At 42.0% G+C, this 22,939-nt stretch overlaps 2 protein-coding genes across 5 annotated transcripts; both read right to left on the bottom strand.

The window, feature by feature from the left end:
* Nucleotides 1–2,077: 2,077 nt before the first annotated feature.
* On the bottom strand, nt 2,078–2,953 carry LOC125431310 (beta-1,3-galactosyltransferase 5-like). The gene has a single exon (XM_048494076.1). The coding sequence runs from the start codon at nt 2,951–2,953 to the stop codon at nt 2,078–2,080; it is 876 nt and encodes a 291-aa protein (XP_048350033.1).
* Nucleotides 2,954–8,938: 5,985 nt separating this feature from the next.
* B3GALT5 (beta-1,3-galactosyltransferase 5) lies at nt 8,939–21,928 on the bottom strand. Of its 4 annotated transcripts, none has more exons than XM_048494521.1 (4): nt 21,758–21,928; nt 16,485–16,597; nt 15,520–15,669; nt 8,939–13,561 (listed from the first exon to the last, which is right to left on the bottom strand). In XM_048494521.1, exon 4 carries the CDS (start codon nt 13,559–13,561, stop codon nt 12,602–12,604), a length of 960 nt encoding a protein of 319 aa, XP_048350478.1. In that variant the 5' UTR covers nt 15,520–15,669; nt 16,485–16,597; nt 21,758–21,928; the 3' UTR covers nt 8,939–12,601. The 4 variants fall into 4 exon arrangements, with proteins under 4 accessions (XP_048350478.1, XP_048350480.1, XP_048350476.1 ...); XM_048494523.1 differs by having other exon boundaries at nt 21,780–21,928; XM_048494519.1 differs by lacking the exon at nt 15,520–15,669.
* Nucleotides 21,929–22,939: the final 1,011 nt, after the last annotated feature.

The raw sequence follows: 22,939 nt of genomic DNA, 5'->3' as shown, positions 1-22,939 counted from the left end.
GTATCCCACTGAGGTCCCCATCCTCTGCAGGCTCTGTCCCCAAATCTCCAGAAGTTTCCTAACCAGGACCTGGCAACTCTGGTGATAACGGTGAAAAATGCTACTCAATGTCATGATGGTGACTTTGGGGGAGGGGGGCAGGGGGAGAGAATTGCCTTCGCTTTTGCAGGTGCCGTGTTATCGTTTCTAGCTGCGGCCTTGGAGTTCTGCAGCTTGGATGGGGCTCCAGGCTGGACAATGCAAACTGTCTCATGTGGGGGTGGGGATCTAACACTCATATTATCAAGAGTTTGGTGGGGTTTTCGCCTGAACTCTCTTATGTTCCTGGCATGTCTTCAATAAAAGCCTTAAACCATTCAAGTTAATTACTGTCTGACCAGGGAATCTGTCACTCAACAGCTTCCAGGGAGGTGAACATTTTAAGCCCTTGACATTTCACTGCACAGCTAACCCTCTAGTACAAATGAATTACATAGCTGGATTTTAAGCCTGCTTATGAGAACTTTAAAATAAATCAGCTTTTTGTTGTCTGACTTTCTCAGACACAGCCCCAGCAAAGCAGCATTCAGAAGACGACAGCTCAGGTTTAATCTGAGTGTTTATAGTGCAAGAGGCTTTTGCTTAGGGCAGGGGTAGGGAACCTGCGGCTCTCCAGATGTTCAGGAACTACAATTCCCATCAGCCCCTGCCAGCATGGCCAATTGGCCATGCTGACAGGGGCTGATGGGAATTGTAGTTCCTGAACATCTGGAGAGCCGCAGGTTCCCTACCCCTGGCTTAGGGAAATCGTATTGGTATTCCATGCTTTCCAAGGAACATTTTCCCCAGTGACTCCCTGGGACTTGTCACAGCAGAATCAGGACTGTTGAGGGGATAATGCAACACGACACACTCAACCAACTGACTTGCATCCCTGAACAGCTCACCACAGAGGTCTTGCTAGGCTGATGGAAAACAGTATGCAGCTTGTTTTCCCTTAGCCAGCAGATTCCTGTCCCACTGAGCTGTCAACAAGGACCTGGGTATGTGCTTTGCCTCCATGCATAACATCTGGTCTCATGAAGGAAGCATGCATGTGCAGTCCTCACCAACAGTTTTGGGAAGCAGCTGTGGAAGCAGAAGGTTGTGTGCTTTTCCTGAAAGGCTACACAATCTCTAACTTCATTGGACAACCCTCTGCTATCCCAAGCCATCAGGTTTGGGCAGATATGGATTCTGTATACCACACTGATTTTACATTTGGGGGAAACTATGTTGGCAATTTAATAAATAAAGAACATACCACGTATAAAAGCTGCACAATTTTTATACCTGCACTGAAGATTTATTTACAACTTCTACAGCAAATTATTACAATTAACTAACTTTAACATAAACATTACTATTTGGAAAATGTGAAATGTGAATAAAAGTTTTACCACCATGTCTTATTGGTGATCTTTCGAGATACATCTGGTTGGACAGTCCCAGACAAAATGGATGCAACATGTCAAGTCTCATATTATGATGGTCACATTATATCTTCTGTTCTCCAGTACTGGCTGGTGCACATGCTGACTTTTGGTTTTCTCTTTCCTTGCTGATATACTTGCATCGAATGTGATGCCACTAGTGACATGACTCATGGTGGCATTTATCTTTATAGATTTCACTGTCAGTCATATAATGCTATAACTTCAATCTGAAGCAGCTCAGCCCAAGAACAATTTTGCCCCATCACAATGAGTTTGTTTAACCAGGCCTAGTTTGAAAGTTAATATAATTTAAACTAATTAGTCTTATTTCTAAATAAACATATTTAGATCAGGATTTTGGAAAACAACACTATGAAAACAGATGAAGGAAAACTCAGTGGTACATGTCTGTTTTAAACTTTTAAAAATGCATAGTAAAAAGTTCAAAACGATATGTATATGGCAAAGAAAGATTCATATTAACGGATAGTGAAAACTGAGTGAAATCACTTGCTGCTTTTTGTATCTATCGTGTAGCTGGATAAAGAATGCAGCACTGAGAACTTTGCTGTTTGTTGCCTCTATGAGTAGAATGTTTTGATCCTTGAACATCCTTTGTGAATTTAAGGATGACCACCTGAACATTCTTCATCCCTGGACTTCTCCAGCCCATACCAGTACATCAGCATCTCAGTATAGGTGACAAAATGACTTGTGACAAGTTTCCTATAGCGACAGGGAGAGAATTCAATCCGTTTTACAAAAAATACTGGCTCTGAATGAAGTGTTTCCACTTTGATTTTGAGATAAGCTAAACACAGCCCTACAAATACATCCTCCAATTTAAGAAAAGAGATGTTTTGAGAAACTATGTACATATGACTAGATACATCAGTGGAGAAAACATAACCAGCTCCTGAACAACAACGAGGGAACTTGTTCCAAGGATACTCCTCTTTACTCACATACCACCTACTCCTTGGATCCCTAACTGGATGGGAATGCATTGTTGAAGCACCTGCAAAGAATCTGGTGGTTCTGTTCCTTTTCAAAAGCAGTTCTGTTAAATAAAGGGTATTAACAAACGTATCAGAGTCAGTTTTCATGACAAAACTAGATTGTGGACAAAATTTGTGAACCCATTCAAGGCCCATCAAAATCTTTAAAGTTAAATTATTATAAGTATCCAAAAAATCCTTTTGGATGATGTCTTTATATACTAAACTTTCCACCATAACAGCATTCCCATCATAGGAAGTACTTCCTAAAAGAAAAAATGTCACAATGCGTTTGTCGGTGACTATTCTTTCCTTGCCCCATGTTTCACGAATAGCCATCCGGGTCTTAATTTGATCACGATGAGATGTTACAAGTATTATCAGAAAGGGTGGGTTCTTTTTGCAATCCATATCTGGCATTTTCAAAAAATTGTGGTTGTTTTTCTGGAAAATAGACATGTCCTTCAGACAGACTGAGCAGATTCCAATGCATTTGAACATAGTGAGTAGGTTGAAACAAGCTAGTGCCAATATTATAATGACAATAAAGATCCGTCTCCTGAAGGCCATCTGAAAGAGGAAAACATAATCTAGAAATTCCAGTTTTCTTTAATACTATGCAAAGTCAGTATTATAAGTTGTTTTAGTTTCTATTGCAGAATAGCCTATTGTGATTTTAAAAATTATTTGCAAAGATACAAAAGGTGAAAATACAATGACATCCACAAAAATGCAGCATTCCCATTGCTCAAATCTTTACAGAGATCCAGCATTTTGTTTTGATTACAACCTTGCCCAAAAACAGTCTCATGGATTCCAATGACACACTGATTACTTTTATAGCGCCACCATGGTGTAGTGATTAGTGTCAGACTAGGGCAGTGGTGGCCATGCTGGTGGGGGCTGATGGGAATTGTTGTCCATGAACATCTGGAGTGCCATAGGTTCGCCACCACCGGACTAGGGTCTGGTAGACCCAGGTTCTACCCCACATTCTGCCATAGAAGATTGCTGGGTAGCCTAGGGGCTCTCACACACTATTAACATAACCTACCTCACAGGGTTGTTGTGAGGATAAAATGGAAAGCTGTGGAAGCCACTTTCATGGGGAAGAAAGACAGGGACTCAAATGAGATAAACCAACAAATAAAATACATCACCATGGAAACTATTGAACTGGGGTTTATTTGGGGTGTAGTATTTTAAAATAAAAGCAGTATCATTAAGCCAAATTCTACATGAATAGCTATAGTAGTTTAGCACAACAAAATAAAACAAAGAGTTCTGCAGCCTCTCAAAGACTTTTTAATTTGTCATAGGCCGTTTCCGCACGGCCTATTAATGGCGCCCTGGGAACGGTAAAAACGCTGTTCCCAGGGAGCCATTCGCACAGGCGGCGCTGCTACTAAGCAGCAGCGCCAACCTGGCGTCGCTCCCCCTCCCCCAGGGCGGCGTCAGGCCGCCCTGAAAAACAACCCTTTAAAGGGTTGTTTTTCCCCCGACAGCGTGTTCCCGGCGGCGCGGTGCGAACAGCACCGCCGGGAACACGCTGTTTCCCTTCCCCGTTCGACTCACCGTGTCCCCGTCGTTGGCCTGCTGGCCGTCGAAGCCCCGCCCACGCTGTCCTCCGACCCCTGGAGGTCGGAGGGCAGCGTGGGTGGGGCTTCGACAGCCAGCAGGCCGACGACGGGGACACGGTGAGTGGAACGGGGAAGGGGGAAGAGGCGGCTCCGTGTGGAGCCGCCTGCCGGCCTCTCTGGAGGCCGCCCGCATGCTTCCATGCGAACGGCCTCCGCCTCCACGCCGGCAAGAATTCTGCTGGCGTGGAGGCGCCTCCACGGCCGTGCGGAAACGGCCATAAATTGTCATGGATCAGCTTTGCCTGACGTATGGAAGATAATATGCCATGCTCCCAGTTAAGCTGGCATAGTTCACAAAAGTTAATCCCACAATAACTTGTTTGTATTATTTTAATTGTAAGATGCCACTGGAGAGGAGGCATCAAAATATATAAATAAATAAAAACAAGTAATTTTTGTGATTCTGTCCTTTCTATATCGAATGATAATGACTGTATTTTATTTAAAATTTTATTTGATTTTAGATATTTATTGTAGCTATTTTAGTTTTATTTGTGACGTTGTAGACTGTGTAATCTTTGTTTTCCCTGACTAGTACTGCAAGAAAGGTGGCCTTCTAAATTTTGCAATAAATACATAAATGTGCACTGACACAACAGAAATATGTGATTCAACTTTCTATGGCATTTAATTGACTATTCCAATAGTGTTTCACTTTAGAGTTAGAAGCTGATCACTAGCTTTTCTGTGTGCTTACACAGGATATCCTTTCCTGAAACACAACAAGAATTATTACACTAATAGCAGGATTCACTATAAGGCAGAAGTTTTAGACCTGAGCATAACACTGACATGACAAACTAAGTGTCAATGAACATATTAATGAAAAGATGTAATCTGATACATGCATTCTGACATAAAATCTCAAATTATTAGAATTTAGTAATCATGCAAAACATTGAACTGTATATGGACTAAAATCCATTGGAAACACCCACATGATAAGAACTTGTTTTTTTGAAAAAAAATCTTAGTACTTATCTGTTGATTTTTTTAAAAAAAGAAGTAAACATGAAGTTTACAAGGAACAGAGAAAGCAAAGATCTCTCTAGTGAAGTTCAGTGACTTTTCAAACTATATCTACTTTCAGTCATTCCATATCCTGAAGAACTGAAAAGCATACTTCATAAGTCTATATGTGCTAAGAAATGAATAAACAATTAAACTGAAAAAAGAAAGGATTAGCAGTGCGCACCAAATAGAAGTGAATAGCAAGGATCCAAAGTAGGAATGTCAACCTCCAGGTGGGACCTGGGAATTCCCCAGAATGACAGGTCTTCAGATCACAGAAGTCAGTTTCCCTGGAGAAAATGGATGCTTTGGAGGGTGGACTCTACAGCATTGTACCTCACTGAGGTCTCTATCCTCCCCAGGCTCCATCCCAAATCTCCAGACATTTCCCAACCTAGATCTAGCAACGCTACCCCCACCCTCACTGGTGGTCAAGGGATCCAACGAATCATACAACTGACTCTGCACATCCAAGAGAAATGTGGGTCCTTTCAGTATAGAGGGTGAAAGATTGTTCTGATCTGGCAGGTCACTGTTTCACACTGAATCTCTGCCACAAATTTGCCTACAAGTGTTACACAGGGCTCTCTTTAGCTCTATTTCTCAGCTGCTGTCCTGTAGAGATTATAATTCTGGCCTGCTTTACTTTAGAGGTCTCTTGTAAAACTGCTATGACTGTTTGCTCAACATTACACTATTTCTTACCTTTGAAAGAAATGGAAAGATTCCTCGCATACCTGAATTAGGCCTGGAGTTTCAAGCTAGGCCTTTCATACCAATTTCCTTTTCCTGTCCAAAGTCATGTGGTGGGGGAGGCTAGTGCCAGTTCATACTTGCAGGGGGAGATCCCTTGAGGAAAAATCTCTGTACTGCACATGTTGTGGCTCATTGATGGACTTGCCCAGCCCTACTTCTTTCCAGGCAAAGGTAGCTAAGTGGGTGGCAACTGGTGATTTCTACCAGCTATCTGTGTGGAGGAGGGACATGAATGACTGAGTCTTCTATCACTATAAACATGCGTTTTAAAAGTTTAATCTGTGCTTTGGGATCTTAATACAAGCTGACTGACAGAATGTCAAAGAGGTAGCTGAAATTATTTGGGTGGGGAGAGTCCCTGCTTGGTGTGTAAGACTGCAGCAGGAGAAACTAAAACTTCATTAACCTATCTTTGTTTTTTCTGAGCAGAACCCTACCATATAAATAAATGCTAAGTCACTCATGGAATACTTACCTCTGGTCTTTTAGCAGTGCGACGGGGCTGAGGTGTGGCCTTCTAGGCTTCTAACATTTTCTCTGTTTTTATGGGTGGAGGAAGTTCAGTCATCCCTGCAGCTACTCTCCAGGGCCCCCGTTTCCTGGTTCTCTTAACTCTGCCCCTCTTGAAGGCACAGATCTCATAACACTCAGTAGTCTCAATACTCTTGGGCTGATATTCTCCCCCCACATCTCCCCTCCCCAAGTTTGTCTCTCACTGCTGCCATAGGAGAGAGGCTTGTTTTTAGAAAGAGGTTTGTCTGGAAAAAGTTTTTAAAAGACCTCCCGATCATCAGGAAAGGCAGAAGCAGAGCAAGGGAGGTAGGCTGGAGCCAGAAACAGACCCTGCTTGTGCTGTCCTTGCAAAAGCCACCTCTGTTATATGCACTGATATACCAAAATAAGCATTAGAGAAGCAGGAAGGAGCCGGCAACATGGAACAGGCAAGGGGGAAGGCCTAGACAGCAGTGCGAGGAGACGTCCGGGGCAAAGCTGTGCTCACTGGAAAATCTCCCTGCTCTGGCGGTAAAGCAAAACTAAATTCATGCTAGAGATAGTTTCGCTTGCCAAGGCAAGACTAGAAAATGAAAGTGGAGCTTGAGGAAATTTGTACATACAAGAAATCTTGCTGCAACAGACATTTGCCTCCATCACTCAGCAAATGCCGTGTGCATAATTGGCCAATTATATCTTTACCTTTGGCTATTTTAGAGCAATTGAAGGCAGAAAAGCATTGTATACCTTGATTGATTATATGATGTACCTCTGGCTGTGCAAGGCAAAATAAATGAGCAATGGTGCCTTGTTGACTATGTTTCTGTGCATTAGAGACATCACAAGCATATCATTTTAATTTGCCACATGAGTGTGGAGATTAATCTTTGAATTTGATCCTGAACACATAATCTTGATAACTGCTTCATGGAAGCAATTATACCTTCCCAATACTATTAACTCTGCATTCATATATTTTATGTAAAACAATTGTATCATGCTTTATTCATAGAATATTCTACACAGCAAATAAAAAGAATTAGATTGAAATCCTCACTCACACCCATCCACAGAGAAATAGTAGTTGTGCCTTGGAGAGGATTGGTGGGGAGATTAGAGCAGAAAATAACACAGAGATATGCATTTTGGTAAAACAGCTGGCCACAGCTTGCTTATTGAATTCAGGCACAAGGAAGTAAAGTGCATCATAGGAACTGATCCTATCATTGGGCAACCTACCTGCTGACCCAGTCAGCGCCATTTCCCTCCAGCCCACTTGCTGGTGTTCAGATAAATAAATCTATTTAAACACAATTGATCTCATTTAGCCAGCTTTATTTCAATAAAGGGGGAACACCAATAAATAGTGTGTTTCCCAAAGGAAAAAACACAAAGACATTTATTTATATATTTTCTCTTCAGTTTAGAAACAGTGGCTAATGCGAATCGGTTAGCTTCATATCTAGGCAGAATAGTTTCTAACTAGACAAATGATTGGTCTGAATAAAACAAAGAACAGAGCTGGTTTCAAATACAGAACTTATCTTGTCTGTGTGATAAAAACCAGATATTTATAGCATATGCTTGCAGCAGCATTTTTCAGTGGCCAACCCAGACCTGTGACCCCTGTCTTGCAGCCTTACAATCTAAGGCAGTGGTGATGAACCTATGGCACGGGTGCCAGAGGTGGCACTCAGAGCCCTCTCTGTGGGCACGCGCAGAGTGCCCCCGCCCCCACACATCTAGGCTGGCCTGGGCCGCTGGGCTCGATTATTAGCATTAAACCTAAGACCTAGTTTTGGGGAAGCAGTGTAGGTAACCCTGTTAAGTGCTGTTAAACCCCACTGATTTTCATGCGAAGAACTAAAGCATGATCCTTTACCTGGGAGTAAGCTCGGTTGCTGGCAATGGGGCTAGCTTCTGAGTAAACCCTCCTAGGGTCGTGATTCACCCATTGGAAGAGTTGCACAGTTGCTTCAAAGCAAAGCCACCGACTACCACCAAGCTTACTCCTGAGAGCCAACCATTTTTTCTAAACTAAAACCTCAGTATTCAGGTTAAATTGCATGTTGGTGTAACCTCTAACTGTGGGTTCTGTGGGGCAGAACTTGGAATGAGTTTGCAACAACAAATTTTTAAAACAAAATTGGTTTACTTTCTTAACATATAACATCAACAGTTAACATCACACTTCCAGGTCCTGTTCAGGTTGCATTTTCAAGTCCTTATATTTACAGTCTTCTGATATTTCCAAGTCCAATTCTTCTTTGCAAGTGGGTTGGCTCCTGAAGACTCCAAGGGCTTGGTGAACAGGATTCAACATGATGAAGGTTTCCAGGAGAACTCTCACCCATTACAACATAAAAAACCCTGAAACAATAAACTCCAACATTTACAACATAGCAAAAATAAACAACTACCTTCCCAATAGTTCCCAACAATATTGCAGTTACCTTAACAAGGTGTTAAGGGCTTATACAACCAAGGTCCGAGTCTGGTAGCCTTGTCTCCTCCAACTACATGAGCTCTGCAGCCTGCTTTGGGTCTCCACCCCTTTCTGGGTCAACCCATTCTGAGCATGGGGGTTACATTGGCACTTTGCGATAAATAAGTGTGTTTTGGGTTGTAATTTGGGCACGGTCACGGAAAGGTTCGCCATCACTGATCTAAAGCCTCTGGCTTTCTGCCTTCAATCTAAAACAGACACTGTTGTCTAAAAAAGTCACAAGAAGTTATTCCACACTGGGGGTAGAAAAAGGGAGTAGCAAGTCTTGAAATCCCACTGGGCACTTACTACCTGGGGGTATAGGCGAGCTGACAGTCCCCACCTGGGAATGTGGCATTGCAGCCCAACCCCCCCCCCCCCCTCCCGGCCTCTTATGGGAGCCCTGCAGTCTTGGGAAGGCAGGTTCGCAGACCCTGTCTCTCCCCAAATGGATCTGTTCCAATGCGCAGTCTGTCAAGCTGTGACAATAAGGGATAAAAGAGGGTCAATGCATGCAAAAACAAAACAACATTGAACATATGGAGGGAGTGTGACAAGTCCCGGAAGAAGTGTGGAGACAACTGGCCGGAGGTGGGGAGGGCTCACTTTTTTAAACCTTTCCGGGCCATGCCCCCTCCAGCCTGACATGGGAGAAAACAGTCCTAACTGCCTTGCCCTGTGGGGAGCATGTGGCTGCCAATCAGCTGCCTCTTTCCCACTCCTTTCCAGTCTGCAACTACTGCTCTAAGGTAAACTGGAGCTGCTTATTTTGGAATTATAATTATTATACAAGGTAAATGCAGTGCACAATCAATGCAGAAAACCCTCAGATTTCTGAAGCCTTTTATCATTTTTGCAGATAATTATAATCCCTATCCTATCTAAAAACTAAAATAGAAAACAAATTTCTTTTTACTAGTCTAGTTTATTGACTTGGATATTATTAATTCTACAACACAGTGAACTAATAGTGAAGCATCTAAATATGGTTCCCAACCTCCTGGTGGGGCTTGGAGATCTCCGAGATTTAAAACTGCTCTCCAAACAATGAAGTAAGCTTAAATTTAAAACAACCACACAGGCTTTTGAGTGGGTGGGGAGAACATGAGCACCATTTTCCCCTGCCACCTTAGTTCTCTCTTCCCTCTTTCTTCCCGTTTCTCTCTCTTTCTCCCATTTTTTTTCTTCCCCTCTTTCTCTCTTTCCCCCAAGCCCTATGCTTGATCTGCTGATTGTTCTCTTTGAAATAGTTTTTAACATTGGATAATATTTAAAAATATTTCATCAGCTGTGGAAGTGAAATAATTCAATTACCACCTAACCAGGTTTTGCTTCATATGCAGACCAGGCCAAAACTGTCTGAGGCCCTTTCCCCACTCACATTTAGTTGCGCGGTACCTGTGGTAATTAATCCGGGGGCCTGCCGCATTCCCCACTTCCTCAGTGACGGCAACGCAGCGACCCCGATTTTGCCGCTCTTAGTCCTCCTCAACGCGCGTCATTTCTCCTGTTTTTTCAGTGTTTTTTCTTCAAACCCCGCACCGAGCGCGGGGGAGAGCTAGGAAGTGGGGAAGGCTGGGGGTCACTGCGGATTTGATTTTCCCACCACAGATTATGACATGAATCCCACCGCCCAATCAGGCCACTGCGGGGGCGTGCGCAATGCGATTTCCCCCCATCCGATCATCAGAGAAGGGCGTCGTTTGCTGGTCAGAGCAGTGGAGTTTCCTCCTGCGACCTACTCCCTGATTTACCCCCACCCCCCACCCCCTCATCTCTCTCTCTAGATTCGGGGGCTGTGAGGATTTCACCGCCAGTGACGGTCTCTCGGGAGCCAGAAAGTGACACCCGAGTCCTGAAGTGTATAGACACGAGGAGAGCTAAGGAGCTCTCGGAAGGGACGGGAAAGAAATATTCACACGCCTGGCTTGGGAGGATGGGGTGGGGGATTCTTTTCCCCCTCAAGTCAGTTCAGGCTGTATACAACACTCTTCCTTTCCCGGACCAATGATCTCTAGACTCTGGTCCTTTTTTAATATTCATCGGGGAAACAGTGGCGATTTCAGCTGCAATCCTAAAAACACTTTCTTGGCTCTGGGAATAAGCCCATTGAACAAAATGGGATTTTCTCTTGAGGGGATCTGCTTAGATTTGGTCTCTACGCCTGTAGGTGTGTGCCATTTTTTTGAATGGGAAGTTCCGCCCACAAAACGGCTCTCCAGCCAATCGAAACAGAGAAGCTCCCTTCTGATGAGCACTGAACCTGCGGTCGTGGGGAAATGCTGATGTCTTAAGCCACGAGGCTTCTACAAAGGAGCAAGCTGCAATGGGGAGTAAGTACTTCGCAGTCAAAAGCAGCGATTTGAAGGAGAGCAGTTTGACTCTATGTTTTAAAGTGGGGAAAGGGCCTGAGTTTCTGTCTGTCTATCTATCTGTCTTGCTTCCTTCCCTCAGTGTGAGTGTGTCTTTCCTTCCCTCCCTTCCTTCCCACAGTGTATGTCCGTCTGTCCTTTCCTTCCTTCCTGTTAACACAACCAGGGCTGCTCAGTGCCCCTCCCCAAATCCACTGCCCTGCTGCAGTGGAGTCTGGGCAGGGGAGGAGGGCATTTTCTGTAGCTAAGCACCTGCATTCAGCTGCATTGGCATGTAACCATAAGAAAAACCAGTTGTGAATGCTTGCAGTAATAAGGCATGAGCCAATTTTCTGTTTATTTATGGTCTACCTATCTCACTGGGACTCAGTAACATGTTGATGCAGCCTAGAATGCTTTTCATTGGACTCTGCATATCTGGCTTTCAGTTTCAAATATTTAACTGTGAAAAGAATATAGTTAAAAATTAACATTTGCATCTGTTTACATTGTTAAAATGCATCCCAGTCTTTATTTTATGAAGCTGATTTATGTTTTAAAAATGTTTCCACATAAGGAAACACTCATAAACTCATCTTGGACTTACTGACATCTCATTAAGAATCCTTGAGTAGACAAAGAAAGTCTTGTTCCCTAATGCCCTGTAAGAAAGCAAAATATTGGCACATGGGTAGGAATAACACTACAGGGGGAAGCAAATTAGAGTTGGAATTGGCTTTTAATTATACTATTACAATCCTTTATCGATATGGATTCTGATAACAGTAATTAAGTCAAGATTGCAAGATCTTGCTATTTTACATTCTGAGTTGTAAGTAACAATTGTAGGTTGTTTTTGGTGGTGTAGCAGCAAAAGGGCCTGCCAATTTAGTAACCTAACCAAGCACTTTTCGGTGTGGCCATTAAACACATGGTACTTTAAAAGCAAAATAGAGCTTTATTGAGAAAATTAGAAATATGTTTAAAATCAAACAGAATTATCACATGGCAATAGCAGGTACACCGAAAATAACAAGCTAACCCTCTAAATACTTACTGAAGTCCTACACAGCATAGTTGTTTCTTGAGGCCTTAGGTTTCAAAGCATAAAGCAAAAAAAGAAAAAGTGGGTCAGTGGGTGGGTAGGTAACCCCTCTCAACCAATCCTGGAGCTGCCATCACTAAACCTTCCAGGCTTGGAGCAAATTGCCTCTTCCCGATTGGAATGAGCAGATACCCCGGCCAACTGGAGGTTTCTCAGCTGCATCAAATGTTCTAATTAGAACTTGCCTGGGAACTTGTCATTGAAGATAAGCAGTAACCAAAAAACCACTCTGCACCTGGCCAGACATGCCTAGCTAAAACCAGAAGATTGTCTCAAGATGGATGCTTTCTTGACAGATGGTAAAACATATCAGTCACCTGAACATTCTTTATCTGTGGATGTCTCCAGTGCATTCCAGTAGACCATCAAGTCATGAGGTTTGACAAAATGGCTTGTCACAATTTTCTTAAAGTGACATGCCGAAAATGTCAGTCCTTCTGGAAAGAACATTTGCTCCGAATGGAGTTCTTCTGGTATAATATCAAGTTTGGCAAGGCACAAACCTATGAAAACATCTTCCAGTTTAATGAAAGGAATATTTTCAGCTATATTATAGACCTGATAAGCAACATCAATAGAAAAAACATACCCAGTTCCTGAACAAAAAGGAGGGTACTTATTTCCTGGAAATTCATGGTTACTCACATACCACTTGCTGGAAATTTGTCGTATTGGCTGGTCATTCAGTTTTAAAAAGCCAGTGAAGAATCTGGTAGTCCTGTTTTTCTTTAAAAGGAGTTCCATAAGGTAGTAAGGATTGACAAACATGTCAGAGTCAGTTTTCATGACAAAGCTAGACTGTGGACAGAACTTGTAAACCCACTCAATGCCCATCATAGTCTTTAATGTTAAATTGTAATAGGAATCTATGAAGTCCTTTTGGATGATGTCTTTATATTTTTGGCTTTCAGCAGCAACAGCAACCTGATTATCATGATTCAAAGTAATTCCCAGAAGAAAAAATGTCATAACGCGTTTGTTATCAATTAATTTTTCTTTGCCCCATGTGTCACGGATAGCCATCCGGGTGTCTGAATGGCTGTCAGCCGATGAAGCTACAAGAATTACTAGGAATGGAGAGTTCCTATTGCAATCTGTATGTGGCAGATGCAAAAAACGTCCACTAGCCCTTCTAAATGAAATATTTTCATTGTCTGTTTGACAGAATATACAAAGTCCAATAGAAGTCAGCTTGTAAAATAAATAGAATGCAGCAGAGAGCAAAAACAAGGTGAAAACAAGAATTTTCCTCAGTCTCTTAGAAGTCATCTGAAAGAAAAGAAGGATAGTGATATAAGGAACATTCTAGGTTGCTCCACTGAAGGCTATTAACTGAGGACTGATCCACACATCTGTGGGCATGATTGATTATAGATCTCTCTGAGGGTAGCAGCCATTGAAACAAATAGTTAAAAACTGGACTGCAGCTAGAACTGGTTAAAATGGCTCTGAACCTCTCATTCCACATGTTATGGGTTGGATCCCACCAGCTTTTTTGTTCAATCTCATTCCATTCTTCATTTTGCTACAGCTCCTGTCCCAAGTGGCTTTCATACACACAGATCTCATGATCAAGCATAGCTTTTTGGGAGATCAAAAGGAAAGTCATCTTCTCCTTTTCAACAATGGAAAAGCTGGCTGGATCCAACCCATTAGTAAATAACCATCTTAGTTTCACACAGGCAAACTGAATTATAGAATCATCCAGTTGGAAGAGACCCCAAGGGCCATCAAGTCCAACCCCCTGCAGTGCAGGAACACACAATCGAAGCACTCCCAACATATGTTCATCCAGCCTCTGTTTAAAAATCTCCAAAGAAGGAGACTCCACAACTCTCTGAGGCAGTGAATTCCACTGTCAAAAAGCCCTAACGGTCAGGAAATTCTTCCTAATGTTTAGGTGGAATCTCTTTTCCTTCACCTTGAATTACTCCGTGTCCTAGTCCCTGAGGCAGCAGAAAACAAGCTTGCTCCCTCTTCAACATGGCTATCATGTCCCCCTTAACCTTTGCTTCCCCAGACTAAACATCCCCAACTCCCTAAGCCTCTCTTTATAGGGCATGGATTCATCCCTCTCACATGTAGTGTTGTTAAGTCAGGCGTCATCCATTCTATATCTGTCCATTTCACTTTTTCTGCCTAAGTGTAGTTAACATTTTTCTCTGCTGAAATTCATTTAGTTTGTTTGGGCCCAGCTCTCTAATCTGTCCAGGTCTTTTTGAATTCTGATTCTGCCCTCTGGGGTATTAGCTACTCCTCCTATTTTGGTGACATCTGCAAATTTGATAGCATGCCCTCTATTAGCATTGCAGAACTACGGTTTTCCCCTTATATCTCCACAACAGAAGGTAGAAGAGACTTACCTTTTAAAAATGAAAGCTGGCAATTCTGAGAACCTATGATACTTACCATTTTAATGGTATAGTGATACAACTATATTCAATGGCTGATTTTTAAAAGAACCGTTAAAGCCCCTTGGTGGCAGGTGGAGGAATTAAGAGAACAGTATCAGGGAAAATTGCTAGTGGGTAGGAAATCCACATTTTCCTACCACTGCTGCCTTTCAGACTTTACTACAATCTCCCCTAAATCTTCATAGCAAAACAGGTTTGCAAAACATCATCAAAAAGCTGGGGAAACCCCAGAAGGTGTATGTATGTACCACAATGCTGTGGGAAAGCAGAAAAACCACCTGCTTCCTGACAGCATTGAACTCAGAGCAGATAACCTGTGTGGAAATAGCCTGCATGTTTATTTTCCACTTCATTTCCCCCCGCCCTTTCATCTGAAGAGGAAGACTTTCTACAAAACCTTCTGAAGATCAGCTTTCTTCATGAGACGAAGCAATAAGGCTGTGTTACAATGAAAATGAGTTCATTGATAACGATTACAACTCGTTATAAATCTGCTGTGTGGAATGAGCCTCAGGCCTGCACAGTTGGTTGCCTACCAGGCATAGCACAACCCAACAGCCAGGTGTTGTGGCTTGCCAGGGTTTGACAGCTTCTTTGGTATTTCCAAGTTCAGGCAAGCAGGAAATATCAGGAAGTTGCCCAGATCTCTGCTAGACTCCTATGACTTGTGGGCTGCATAACTGGAGGGCTGTTATAGATAATGTTGTACTGGAAGACCAGTCAAATGAAAAAAAAAATGCAGAGCTGTGTGGGGCAAGAGGATAGTATTATAGAACTCTGGGATAATTCAGTGCTTAGATTTCTTTTACTTACCTGGGAGCTGCTGATTTCCAGTGCTCTTTGACCTTGTTCAGATCAGCACAAGCATAATCAGAATCCCTTTGTGGCTTGCAAGTTTCACTTGAGCAGGTACCACCTGCTCTTGCGGCACAGCAGAAATCTTCTAAAATATGCTTGACGTCTCTTGAGAAGGATACAGTGGTCAAATGAGACAGTCTACTTTCAAATACAAAGCTAATCCACACTCTATAGTCTGAAACTCTAAGAATCTTCCTTTGACTTTTGCTGCAAGGGGATCTGTGCAACTTTCAAGCTCTTTATGCAATAACAGAATATTTTTGCTTTGTACATGTCCTTGACTGTCAAGACCATTCATGGTGTATGCATATTTGATCTGGAGCTGAATATTTTTAATGGACTGATTGGTGCATTGTGTCCATGTTAAAATATCCCTGCAATATTAAACAATTATGTTTTTTAAAAAAATATCAATTGCAAAAAACTGTTTTGCTTGTCATAAATTCTACTAAATTTCTACCTTCACTTAAAATAACGAATGACTAGGCATACAACCAGTTTAATGAGTATCTGAGAATATAGCTTGGCACGGTCCCATAGTCGCCAGACTTTCATCCATAAAAAGGGCTGTTGAACAGCTCAGTCCCTGTTGATCCTCTCAACGTCCTTAACTGTAGTTTCAGAAATTATGTGCAGTCTAGATGTGTAGGCCAGTTCAGTCCAATTAGTCTACATAGCTGATAAATATTAACAAACCATTAAATTGTCCAACAGTATTTCAGAAGGAGCCCCATTGGCTGGTTTGCACAAGTATGCACCTCATCATACTATCAAATGATTATTTGTGTGTGTGAAGCTTTTATTTCTAGAAAAGGTAGACTGTTGTATCTAGGCATATTAAGGGAATCCATTTAATCAGTTCAGCTGCAGAAACAAAGCTAAGTGTTGAGCCCTGGCCATATTTGAACATTTTGGCTTACCCAAGGAATCATGTTGGAAGGCTGTTGTTGAGCCTGCTGGAATAATCCTGTTTTTGAATCTAAAATCAGAGACTTGATGACAAACCATAGTCATTGTTTTCAGGCAAGCAGATCTGAAAATAAAAACACATTTTAAAAATATTGGTCGTTAATCAGGTTTTTCAGGGAGCCATTTTCAGGATCCAGAGGAGGCTGGTGGTCCTGGTCCTGCCTTCAAGTTTTCAAAGTGACCAATCCCCTAACCCCTTCCCTTCTCCAGCCCACTGTTGAAACCATGCCTTGCAATATTATAACTTTTCCTTTGAGTGTTTTTAGTTGATTCACAAATTGTTATTTCATAACTCAGTGACTTTTCAATCAATTCATATCAACTCAAGGTAGGACCTGGCTTAAGGCACCAAGGTGGGCTTCCAACAGGGTCTTCTACCAACCAGGAACTAGTGCCTTCAGTTAAGTTCCACAGGGACTGCTTTGCCCCCTTTCCGTCTATGCATCCAACAAATTTTAAATTTTTACTATTGATCCAGGGTGATGAGTTCACAAAGGGGTCATGAATTCACCTTTAGGGTTTCTCAAAAGTAGGGAGTGATAGTGTCCCGTCCCCCCCCCCCCACATCCCACCTGTGCATTCCACAAACTCAAAACGATTCCCTATTGGTCCAGGACAAGGAAATTAATTCACAGAGTGGGTCACATGACATTCTTAGAGATTCTCAGGGTCGCACAGGTCAGAGTCCCACATAGAATAGATGTTCCCGGGCACAGGAAGGCGGAACTTAGGTCCCAGAAAGAGGACAAGGCACCTGCCACATTTTTGTAATGTAGGAGGTATACCCATATTTCTTCTATATATTGTATCAAGTATCGATTGCATCCCTCAGGCCTGGGAGGAAAAAAACTGCCCCAGGAAAGGGCTTTGTCTCCCAGTCCCCCCTGTTCCCCAAAAGGATGGCAAAAGAGCCATTCCCATGTGACTTGGCTGCCTGCCATCTCCTTTGGTGTTCAGAGTTGGGCCATGGGCCTCTCTGTTCAGCAGAGATATTCATGGTAAATGAGATGGTGGCCCTGCCAACCCATGTGGAACTTAGCCTCATACTTCCTTTCCCATCCAGCAGAGGTACATGACTGCTGCCTTGCTATGGCTATGACTCAGCATGCAACCACAATCACCCACCACTCAGGTGAGGTGACAGGGCTGCTCCCCTGGCCATTAAATAAGTCTTCCACTTTTCCCAATGCTCTTTATGGCTAGTCTGTCCTGGCATTCATTCACAAAAGAACTCCAAAAATTAATGAGGGAGGACTTATTTTTGCAGAATATTCTTTATGCAGGCTTATTTTTTAAATTTAAAGTTAACTCTTTAATAATGAGTTGCACTCAGCATAAAATTTCTGCTTATACTAGAGGTGAAAATGGAAATGCAAGAAAAAGACTGCAGTTGCCGCTTGTACTAATACTAGATGTTACATGACCAGTTTCTGCACAAAATGCCACAATATGGCACTAGGAAAGCACTAGGTGTTGCACAAGATCTTGCGCAAGCAGAACTGCACTGTCTGTTTATGAATCTGCAGCGTGATGTGGCAGCCAAGAAAGCCAGTGCCATTTTGGGCTGCATCAATAGTGTCTTGATCAAGGGACGTAATGGTACCTCTCTATTCTGCAGTGGTGAGACCTCACCTGGAACACTGTGTTCAGTTCTGAGCACCGCAATTCAAGAAGGATATTGACAAACTGGAACGGGTCCACATGAGGGCAACCAAGATGGTAAAAGGTCTGGATTCCATGACTATCAGGAGTGGCTTAGGGAGCTGGGTATGTTTAGTCTGGAGAAGAGAAGGTTAAGGGGTGATATGATAGCTATGTTTAAATATTTGAAGGGGTGTCATATTGAAGGTGGAGCAAACTTGTTTTCTGTTGCTTCAGGCCGAATCCCCACTGAAAATTAAATACAGATACAACTAGGTTTCAAAAGAAACAGCACCTTTTCATCGAGGTTTCACTCTCCCCACAGCAGCGTGTGAGATGATGAGGACATCCATCTCAATCACACTTTCAAACAGTGCAGCAATCCCCACTACTGCGCGATCGAATGCATGAACTGCTCAGCAGCTCTTCCTTCCTCATCCTGATTGGCTGCCGTGTTGGGGCGGGAACGGTTTTTTGCGCAAAAAAAACGTGCTAATGTTGAAACGAGTACTGTTCTTTCATGCACATGTTTAAACGAGTAATGTTCTCTCGTACACATGTTACAATAGACTCAGCCGCCGTGCTCTGATTGACTGAAAGGCATTTGCGTCACTCTCTACAATGGGAAATTTGAAACCACATTAGATCCCTGAACCTCCCCATCAATCTGCATTGGAGACCTTTTTTTTAAAGGTTCACATTCAAGCAGTTTCGGGGAAAACACGTGATAAGGTATGGGAACGCCAGAACCAGAATGAATCTGTGTCCGGTGGTTCAGCTGTGAGGAGTTCGTCATGAAACCTGGATATTTCAGGTGAGTATCCCGGGATTAATCGGTTTTGGGGATATCGCCTCAGAGACTAGGACAAGGTGTAATGGATTCAAGGTACAGGAAAAGATATTCCACCTAAACATTAGGAGGAATTTTCTGACGGTAAGGGTTGTTCAACAGTGGAATTCACTGCCATGGGGTGTGGTGGAGTCTCCTTCTTTGGAGGTTTTTCAACAGAGGCTCGTGGCCATCTGTCAGGGGTGATTTGATTATGTATTCCTGCATGGCAAGGCGTTGGACATGATGACCCTTGTGGTCTCTTCCAACTCTATGATTCTGTGTGCCTGCTTATGCTGGGTCTAAGCTATAAAACAGGTTAACGTGGGTGTGCTTTTCTGGTTCTCACTGAATCCATTTAAAAAATCTGGCATCATATTGGCAACTTTCTGGTTCTTCACTGAGGAGGGTGATTTTTTGTGAATTAATTATAAAATCTCTGTTTATTCTCAACATACATTTACATTGACAGAGGCTGAGTTATACTTCTTTTTCTTCTCTTTTTTTCAATAAGACTTCCACTTTTTAAAGAAAGCTGTTCATAACTTCCATGGTCCACATCTATTTATGGTCCACATTCCATCCATACATCTATTATTGTTTTACCTAACCTTCCAGGCACCTAGTAGATATCTGAAGCTCTTGATTCTCCCTTTCAGTTTTCTTTTCATTCATGCTGTCTGTTTTGAAATTAAACCTGATGTGTTAAACTTTCTGGAAAACTTTCCACTTAGGTATTTGTTGAATGTACTGAATCACTGTGCCACTATTCCCACGTGTGATACTTACATTTCACTTCTGATCCTTGGCATCACTCAGAATTAAGTGAAGGGTCACCTGTGTCATAGTTCTTATGTCATCCCATACACACTTCTGTATAACACACACCAAAATCTGTTTGAGCAAAACAGGTTGGGACCTGTCAGCATGACATGAGAGGCAGAATAAAGCTTCTGTCTTGGCAGCCCCAAGTGGAGGAAACCTGCAGTTGACGAAGGTCTGCTTCCTCTGCAAGGTACAGAAGCCTTTGGGTATTCAGGTTTGTGCTAGTTTTGGCCGCCATCAAGTGGGAGAGAGAAAGAATATAAGACGATGTTGATTACTCAACAAAATTTGTTTAAATAAAAGGTATTTGTATAACCTTTCGAATCATTTAGGGCTTGTCGCCTCACATGGAGCCTGTTTTGTAGCTTAGACCCAGCAATGCTGACTCACCTTAGGCTTCACCCACAAAATCTCCGGGTATTTCCTAACCTGCAGCTGGTAACCCTGGTGCTAGGGAGACGTAATCATTATAATAGTTATAGATAAATCAACAAAGAAACAGTGTTTTTCTGCCAGTGGAGCCATTCTTGGAGGTAGACTGCTCAGTGACCTGCTGTGACTGTTCTGATCAACATTTTGCAGATATATCGAATGTTACATTAGCAGTGACAGAAATAAAAAAACCTATCTATACAACTTGGGAGAATTCTTAGCTTCTACTGCTCACTTTAACTGCCATGCCAGGACCAGAAAATTAGAAGAAGAAATCAGCCATATCTGATTAGGTTAATCTGAGTCAGAAGAAATTTCATTTGAATTCGTTACTCTTCTAAGACTGACCAAGTGTGCTTCAACAAGATTATGATTAGCTGCATTCTGAATGCAATTGTTGCACTGAAATAAGGGATTTTCTTACATGGCTACAGCTTCATTTTTCCTTTTTAAATCCTGCAGTTGCTTATTCAATGTTTGGATTCCAGGAACATTTCAAGTATTCATTAAAATAGGAATCAGTCTTGTTGTGCTTTTTCTGTTACAAAACTACAAAATTCTATTATGAAATCACAAAAAAATGAACATTTCAACTATTCATTAAAATAGACATCAGTTTTGTTGTGTTTTTCTATTACAAAATTTACAACTATGGTTAGGAAAATGTTCAGCTCATCAGTTCAGTTCATCAGATCGTTAAAAGCACAGAAAATCTCTGGGGGAAGTGGGAGAGGAAGCGGTTGCAACTGCAGCGATCATGAGAATTGTAATCTTTCTCATATGTACTTGTGGAACTGAGTCCCTATGTCTTGAGTATTCACAGGTGCTTTGTAACTGGAAGTTGCCTGAGCTGCGATGGTCTGGGTTCTAAACCCCCCCCCCCAAATTGTGCACATGTATGCCCTCCCTTCACACACACGCACTCACACACACACCCACTAAGCAGTACCCTATATTCCTCATTATGTTGTGCTAGCTAATATATTTGTCAAGAGAATTATAAATATTTGCCAAAGAATGATGTGGCAATTAGTAAGAGGAATTTTGAAAACTTCACTTAACATCTGTTGATATCCTACTACAATGTTTCCAGCTTGAGTATCGGTAGAATTAAGGCTGCAGTTGTTATGCATGCTTCCTTGAGAGCAAGATTTAGACCTGAGCAGGGAGACCAGATGCAAAGGAAGAACTCTTGCACCTGTCACAATTGAATAGATGAAAAATTGCGAGGAACACCCTGTTTCAATTCATTTCAGAAATGGCACCGGCTCAAATTCTGCCTTCTTCACAGGTACTCTAAAGTAGGAACATCCTTCAGTGCTTCTGTATAGCCCAGCTCTGCTGTATTTTGTTTGTGCCCTTCTTTTTTTCCCCTGGCACACAAAAGAATCTGCATGTGATTCCAAATCCCTTATCCTAATTAACAAAAGCTGTTGAAAACATTACAGGAGTTAATGGTATAGTTTTCAATGCACACAGAAACTTGTGTTTACTTACCTTCCTCTTCAGCAATACACACCTTTGTTTTACTAGCCATGTTGCATGAGAGTTCTAATCAGCTGTCTCGGATCTTTTGCTCAAGAAAAAAGATCAAAGCTCCTTGCTATTTCCAGACACTTCCTTGTATATCAAAGGAACTAACTTGATCTCTGACAGCTTCTTTAAGCACTTTGGCCTGGGAGGGATGAAAAAAAGTCCATGTAGTAGAGGAAACCTGAGTCTTCTGCATTTCTTTCGCTCACGCCCTCTCGGGATCACCCTGCTGTGATCGGCAGCAAACCACAAATTAGGAACAGTCTGCAAATGCTCTAGCTTTATACTCTATACAAAGCTGGAAAAAGTCCATACCCACACATCTTCAGAAATTCTGCTAATGCATTGAAAAATAGAAATATTTAATGATTTGAGAGATCTGAAATACTTCCCAAATTCTAATTCCTTTTTACAGTAAGCATCAGGTACTGTTAAAGACTAGATACAACACAAAAACATTTTATTTCTCATCCTTAGAGATTTTTCACATGCCTCTAAAGTGTTGCTTTACCTTCTTCTCCCACACAAAGGTTATAAACAGTGAAAAGTCAGTTTTATATTCATGTTAGTAAGGTCACAAGGTTTTTTTTTTTAAAAAAAACAGATTTGCTCAGAAAAATAGCAACATTTGCAAAGAAGTATTCTCTATGATAAAATTCTTGTTTCTAGCAGTCCTGCAGGAAACAGAATTATTTGTGACCTGCCCAAGGGCAAGAAACAAATTATGAGGTAGTAAACAGATGACCAGTATATGCTACACTTGCTTCTACTTCTTCTGCCTGTCTTTAATTGTTCACCACATAATTATCAAAGTTAGCCACATCTTTGGATATTAAATCCAATGACTGAAGCTTTGAATGGGCAAGCCAGATCTATTTACACAGCTGAAAAAGACTGCAAGCTTGCAGAGAAATCTGCAATCTTTAAAAAAAAAACATTGAGGGTTTTAAAAATGCAAAAATGATAAAATGCAAACCTGTAGCTTTAAGCAATGGATTTCTTCCATGGCCATTGCTAGGTAAAAATTAAACCAAAAAATCAGCCTGACTGAAATATATAACAATCGACCACAAGGATCCTGTTACACCTGGGTTATGGGCAAAGACAACACCCACAGAAAGGTGTAATGTGATCTGCATTGAACTA

This window comes from Sphaerodactylus townsendi, linkage group LG04 (genome assembly GCF_021028975.2).
Source record: "Sphaerodactylus townsendi isolate TG3544 linkage group LG04, MPM_Stown_v2.3, whole genome shotgun sequence".
NCBI classification, from domain to species: Eukaryota; Metazoa; Chordata; class Lepidosauria; order Squamata; family Sphaerodactylidae; genus Sphaerodactylus; species Sphaerodactylus townsendi.
Note: the sequence above shows the minus strand (reverse complement) of the source record. Positions and strands in the feature narration are given on the sequence as shown.